Source organism: Orbicella franksi, chromosome 2 (assembly GCF_964199315.1).
Source record: "Orbicella franksi chromosome 2, jaOrbFran1.1, whole genome shotgun sequence".
Lineage (NCBI taxonomy): Eukaryota > Metazoa > Cnidaria > Anthozoa > Scleractinia > Merulinidae > Orbicella > Orbicella franksi.
This window is the reverse complement of record NC_138146.1, coordinates 22,832,543-22,840,123: the sequence shown is the minus strand read 5'-3', so window position 1 is coordinate 22,840,123 and position 7,581 is coordinate 22,832,543. Positions and strand designations below refer to the sequence as shown.

Sequence of the window (7,581 nt, the reverse complement as noted above, 5' to 3'; positions counted from 1 at the left end):
GCTAAGAGTCCGTGTTAGCATTTTGCGGAGAAATATGAATGCATTAGCCATTTATAAACTTTATACTTAGAATATTTTTTTTTAAATTGAAAGTGCACAGCCACAAAACGGAAACAGTAACCAAACAGCGGTTAGAGAAGAACCAAGGCATTGTTTAAATCGTCGATTGGGTACCGTCGATGATCTTCGGTATTCTCACACTCTTGAGTCATTAAAACTGTCACCACAAGCTCCTAAATGTACATGCACAGATAAACACCTTGGCGGTCTTGGCGTTCTGTTCAAAGGAGCAGATGATATGTAAATGACGCCGGCGATGAATTTATTCATGGCTTTCAAAGATATATTGACTCTCCCTGCAAACAACCGAATACGGGTTTTTTTTTTTTTTCTGTTAACAGCAATATCCTCGATAGAGCCATATAACACTGAATTTAAAAAGAAAATGAAGAAAGAGGACAGTAAGAACTAAAATAAAGTCGTTCAATCCCTCTGTGGTTTATGTTCTTATTCCGTTCAAGTCGAATTTGACAACCATATCGTTAAAGGCTGTGTATTTGTTTTGTTTTTAACCACAATATTCAAATTTTTTCGTAGTCACGAAACCGTCAAATAACGTCCCGGTGTATTCCATCCAAAAACAATACGTAAAGAAACGCTATTTACTCGATGTAACGACGCATTCTGTGAAGAACTGACCGGGTATTCTATAGCAAGTTAACCGCTAAATGATGATGTCTTCTGAATTAACTTAACTGTCAGATGAAAGTCAGTGTTTTAGCTTACCTTTGTCAAGTTCAACATTGCCGAAAGTATTCGCTTATTTCAGAGTAGCGCTCACTCACACAGCAAATGTTCTAAAGTTACTTCGGTCTCTGGTGGCGATATCAGTTGTCGTATCTCCTCTTTTGCGAGTCAGGCATGAGAAGATAGACTACAAAACATTGTGAATTTATACGAACGTCCAAATACTTTGTATGCGCTTAAATTATCTCTTATTGCCATGGAAGCGCAAAACAATCGAGTGCTTTTGAAAATCATATTGCATTGTCATGGTCAACTAGTTGGTTTCAGTTCATTTTTATATAGGTTATACCCAAAATATCCTTGGAGATAATTTTTTTCGTGTTAAAAAAAATCAGAGTTAAATCCGCCTGAACAAAAACGCGGCAGAGTTAACTATGAAGCTAAATGAAATTGTTTTGCTACAATCACCGAAAGCTGTATTTTGATGAACACAAAGATGAACGATTTGTTTTGATTTTCTCTATGGTAATGTATTTGCAGCATCATGGATCATCTGTTGTGCGTGCGTACTAAGAAAAGATAATCATTCGTGCGTACAACCTATAGAATACAACCGCCAATCAGGAAATGCTTTCGTCATAGGAATAATTAATGGTCGGAATCATGACTCATCAGTCTGCCTTCTGGAGTCACGCCAGACTCTTTTTTTCACCGTCCTCACCCGCACAGGATAGAACATGGAATAAGAACAAGCTAACGCCAGGTTGCTTCCGTTACACTGGGAGATTGGTACGCCTGCTTCGGAAATTGCCACGAAAAAACCACGAGCTGGTCACGTTTTGAGTTCGTAATATACCCGTAGATGATCAGTCATGTCTTCATATCTTTCTCTGCAGTTCAAATATATGATATTTCATCTATTCACTAGTATCTTCATCATCTACGGGTATATTACGAACTCACAACGTGACCAGCTCCCGGTTAGCTTGATAGCTCAGTTTGGTAGAGCACTTTACCGGTATTGCAGAGATCATAGCCTGCGCAAATGCAACATTTAAGTGAGGAGGCATACCCAGAAAATCTTTGACTTTCTGAGTCCTCTGCAATGGTAGGAAATGCATTTTTAATGCGAAAGTATAAAGACGTCCTGAAATTTGCGAGGTGTGGAACACAAACTGGGTGTAGCGTGGAAGAGCACGAAACAACTAATCACGACATTGAACCAGACCACGTTGCAATTCTACAAAGGAACGTGAAAAATAAGAAACAACGCCCTTTAAAGCCCGGTTATGCATCTTGAAAAGTTTAGCCTGAATTTTTCGAGTTCTTTGTTTGTAATCCGTGTTAATCTTCTCCATCATAACCATGCTTGCTTTTATGAGGTTTATTATTCTTTTTGGTGTTTTTCTATCTTAGTAAACTACCATTTTCAGGTTCCCTTCAGTTTATTCAAGGTAATTTTGTACATGGCCATAATAACTCAAAATGCCTTGACTGATCTCCTTTAATGGAAGCTTCACACAACTCTGTTAACGAACACATAGGTAACATAATTAGGTATACAATCATACAATGATACACTGAGGCGGCTTATATTAAGGAATCTTGTATTCTGTTTTAAGCTGTCCTCAAATTCATTGGATTGACTTGTTCAATGTGATGTAATTTGGAATTTGTATTAAAGATTAAAGATTAAAGATATACATTCCCCACCGTGGGGAGGCTTAAGACCCCCACCGCTCCCCTCCCGTGCATGCGCGGTCATTGTGCACGACATCATCCTGACGTTATCATTATCACTTAACTATTCTCTGACAAAATTTGCGTCTACTACATATGTATGTACATGTATGAAATTGGGATAATATATTTAACTCGGCTCCATCGCTATCTTACCACAACACCACACCCTAAGAATTTAATTCAAATAATATCATGCGTGACAAATTACTCCTCAATTTGGGCGCGAAATTAGAGCGTTAATTCATAATTTCACATGTGAAATTACAAAATTGCCATGGCAACATCTTTTGTATCTCGACCAGTGCCAAGATGGCGTCGAGATTTAAGACGGTGACCGTTGAAGAAGTTACGGAATTAAAAGAAGCAGCAGAGAACTTAAATACGCGAAAGAGTACAATTAACTGGGTGAGGGTTTTTGAGAAGTGGTGTGACGAAAGTAGCCTTGAGAAAAACCTAGAGATGATTCTTCTTGAGCAGTTGGATAAAGTACTCGAGCGGTTTTACGCCTCCGTGTGTAAACAGGACGGAACCGATTACGAACCTGGGTCCCTAAAAGTGACGCAAGCAGCAATTGACCGCCATTTGAAAGAAAAAGGTTGTTCTTTTTCAATTATAAAGGACATGGTAACCGCAATTGATCACGTCGGCCTGAGGTCTATGTTTTGACCAAAAACTTTACTCTCAATAAGTAAAAATAAACGAGTCTGGTTCTCGGGCGCATGTGAACCAACTCAAATGAAATTCATACAGATGGTAGACCCACTCTCCCAGTTTATAAAATTCGTCGTTAAAGTATTTTGGGTTTTATAATCAAGAAGACAATGCTCGTCCTACTATGTTGCCTGTCATTCATTTTGACAAGCACGAAAAACAAGCACAACCATATTCGTAATTTCTCCGAAAGTACTCTTTCCCAAAAAACCAAATTAGCAGCAGAGCTTACATAGATATTGAAGTTTCTAAATATCATAAAATCTATTTGGGGAAAATTATATACTGGCCCTGGGTGTTGAAGACATCCGAGGCAAGTTGCAAAAAATTGCAAAATTTGAAATTTTGAGGGCTTTAGTGTTTGGCTCAATCAGGCTTTAGATAGAGAATATCAGCTTCAGAAGTATTTTCTATCATCTTATCTGTTATCTACATTTGATTGATTAGGTTTTGGCCAACGAATTTGATGAAATATAAATTGAAACAAAGCCTACCTTGCATCTCTTGGGAATTTCTTCAGGATGCTTTTGTCGTCTAGTATGGGTCTCTCCTCAGTTCGCTAGCTCCATTTTCTTGACCGAATCTTGCACAGACTCTAGCGGAAAGGTCAAATCTAACTGGCTAGCCTCACCGAACATATACTTTTAGACCACAGATGATGATGCATTAACCCGAATAAAGAACAGTCGAACAGGTCAAACACAGTCGTGTGTCGAGTATCGAAATAATTCATCAATACAATCCATCCAGGAAGTTAAATAGATGCATCAAGATCACAGCTAAGCAAATGCATGTCTGCGACGATTCTGAATTAAGTCTTTGGCTAGACTGAGCCGTACATTCCGTGGTGCATGGGCTGAGAAGCGAAGAAATCGTTGTTTACGACCCAACGTATGTAGACCGGAAATGGGAGTAGCAAAACTGCTGACCGGATGTACTTTTAAAATGCGATATACACGCTTTTTGTTTGTTTGTTTTTCTAGCTTCCGATAAAACGACATGGCATGACCTCGCAATTACATTGTCTTTACATATTTTTGGTACAATATATCATTGATAGAGGGATAAAAGGACGACTTTTGATCCGCTTTTATGACTGTTTTAATACAATGGTGAATAAAGAGGACAAAAGAAAAGCGCTTCACTGATCCTTTTACGCAACCTGATTACCTCCATTGGCTTTACTACACTGGATCAAGTTTGTATAGGAGAGGATACCATTTATCGTTTCTTGGTTTAGCTACAGTAAATCCAGGAGTACTGACAGGTGTTAAAATATGTTCAGGTTTTCGTTAACAACAAATGATGTGCGGGCTTGAATGAGACCAAGGAAGTTAGTTTTTCTAAGAACTCTTGGACGTTCGAACTTTGTCTGTCTACACAGGTATGCAAAAAAGGGAAATTCATGCTGTGCGTGTCAAAAATGCAGATTGCACTTGTATCCATTCAACAAAAAATAGAATTCAACGTGGGGCCCTGTGGTGCGTATGAATCCGAGTTAGACTTTGCACCTAAACATCTCAACCTTGTTCGTAGTTTCCCAGGGTATGAGATCGCTCAACGTTTAATTTTTCTTTGATGCTTTTATTCGGTTCTTCGGTTTTCGTTTTTTTTTTTGGTTTTGTTTTGGCTTTCTTCGCCATTGCCATTGTAAAACAGCCCCATGACAAGAGGATATCATTAAACTTGCATCCGGTGTTACAGCCCATTACATTGTGTTACATCCGGTCAGCAGTCGTGCTTCTCCGACGTCCGGCCTACGCGTTCAGTTATTCACCATTCTTGGCTTATCGACTATCGTAATATCTGACTTGATTTTAGCCAAAGACGTTACTTTGGATTGTTCAAGGGCATGCATTTGCTTTGTACATTGATCTCGACACATTTACTTTACTTCCTGGTTGGATAATATTGATGAATTTAGGTGCTCGACGGCAGAAATCACAAGTATTGCGACCATGTTTTCACCTTTCAACTGTTCTTTGTCAAGTGTATGCGGGCTTCTTGTGTCAGCATCTCTGATCTGAAACACGGTAAACTGGATATTCGATGGTCCCTGTTCGATGGTAGTAACTATTAGATTAGAGTCAGCGTTAGATTTGGTCAAGAAAATGGAGCGAGCGAAGGAGAGACACTGGAGAGAACCACGCGACGAAAGCATCCTGAAGAATTTCTCAAACCTTCAAGGTAGGTTTTGTATCAATTTATATTTCATCAAATTCTTTGGCCAAAACCCTATTAACTAAATGTAGGTAATAGACAAGATGATAAAAGATACTTTTGAAGCCGATTTTCACTCTCTAAAGCGCGTTTGAGCCAAATACTAGAGCCCTCAAAATTACCAATTTTGCAATTGTTTGCAATTTGCCCCAGGTGTCTTCAGCACCCATGGCCAGAATATAGTTTTCCCCAAATTGATTTTATGATATTTAGAAACGTCAATATCTGTGTAATCTCTGCTGCTAATTTGGTTTATGTGGAAAGAGTACTTTAGGAGAAATTACGAATATGGTTTTGCTTGTTTTTCGTGCTTGTCTAAATGGCTGACAGGGAAGATAGTAAGACGAGCATTTTCTTCTTGTTTATAAAACCCAAAATACTTTAACGGCAAATTTTATAAACTGGGAGAGTGGGTCTACCATCTATATGAATTTCATTTGAATTGGTTCACATGCACCCGAGAACCAGACTCATTTACTTTTACTTTTTGAGAGTGGAACTTTTGCTCAAACCATGGTCCTGAGGCCGACGTCATCTAGTGCGGTTACCATGGCAACGATACATCTGCTGATCCACATATGGTTGTTTTTGTTTATCCCCCAAGGTAACCTACCTCCACACAAAAATTGAAGGGGGGGGGGGGGGTAAAATTTTTCATTACCAACTTTGCTTCACTTTCTCGGAGAATTGCTTTTAATAGACTAGTATCCCCTATCCTATTAGTTTTACTTTTACAATTATATACAACAGTTTCACTAGCTAAAAAGAAGCTTTAATCTCAAAGATGTGAAAAAATATAAGGTACACACACCTGCTTTTCACAAGTGAAGCCGACCACGCTTTTAGCTTAATTCCAAGTTGACGTAGAGTCTTATTGTTTTTAGCCTGACGCACAAATGTTTTAACTGGATAAAATTAAGCGCTGAACAATGTAAAAACAACTGAAATCCACAGAACATTTTTCCCTTAGCAAGAAAATGATGCCTGTTTACGAGGTTGTTTTTTAATTTGCATGTCCTTTTGCAGTTTTTTTAGAATTTAGCTAAAGGCAGGCCTTCTGATATTACGCGATGGTGCAATTTCGCACAATCGACCTTAAATCGCATCCGATCGCACAATTCACAAAAAATCGCATAATTCACAAAAGAACGCACAAAATTCATAAAATAAAACATAAATCAACAAGTTTCTTCGGAATTCCTGCACAAATACGCCATTTTTAAGATGATTTATCTTGGAAAAAGCCTAAAAAACCTTTGTCACCTTCGATTTTGTAAACATTCGAAGCTGCAAGGCGTTATTTTGCATGTTAGGGGCCTGGTACGAGTCTTATTCTTAAAGAGTCGCCTATTGGTGAAACACAAACACGCCCTTTGTTCAGATTAGCCAATCTGAATGGCTGATATATGCACAATCGGACTCGATGGAGGTTATACGTTCAATTGGAAATATGGTTTGTTAATTGTTAAGCTGGAAATGGTTCGACATTTTTAACCAAATGGCTTGTTTTACTGGCTACATTCATCTGTGTAGACGTTTGGTCGTGGTATGTTTTCGTCACCTTGCAAACTTTAACCAGTGAGATTTTTGAAACCTGTTGAAGAAAATTTTGTTCGTGACAAAATTTCCCGCAGTCAACTTGTACAGTAGAACCCCGCTAACTCGAGTCGGTTTACTCCAATTTCCCCTGGATTTGACCAAAAAATTTCAGTCGTGACTCCCCTTTGATTATCAACTACTGTGTACAGGGAGAAAGACTGTTTTGTTATGTTCAAGCTAGTTTTGTTATACAATACTATTATGAGATCAGATGTGAGTTTGACAGACTGGCATATGTTATAAATTAACCTACATGTACTGTGGGGTTTTATATAAGTTTATGATCTGCCTGCTTAATTATGGATTGAATAATATTATTGTGAAGCAGAATGAAGTGTTTAAAAACTGAAAATTCAATGGTGGTTTTATTGATGATCCTTGCAAAATAAATTTTAAAACGTTGGTTTGTTGTATTCAGAAATATAATACTGCACATAAAAACAAAGCGTAAGAAGCTAATCATAGCATGCAAGAATATCAATAATTATTGATCATTCATTTGGCATGTTAGCTGTGTCCTTTCAACTTTTAACGTGGTGCACCGATAGTGCAGAAGACCTC

The 7,581-nt window shown here is 38.2% G+C and overlaps 1 protein-coding gene across 1 annotated transcript in view; it reads right to left on the bottom strand.

The window, feature by feature from the left end:
- LOC145478719 (ferric reductase 1-like) overlaps nucleotides 1-1,080 on the bottom strand; it is a 14,905-nt gene extending 13,825 nt beyond the window's left edge. The window contains exon 1 of the mRNA XM_081456822.1: nucleotides 787-1,080. Within this exon, the coding sequence (XP_081312948.1) occupies nucleotides 787-804 (18 nt within the window). The 5' untranslated portion in view covers nucleotides 805-1,080. The remainder of the gene's footprint in view (nucleotides 1-786) is intronic.
- Between the last annotated feature and the right edge of the window lie 6,501 nt (nucleotides 1,081-7,581).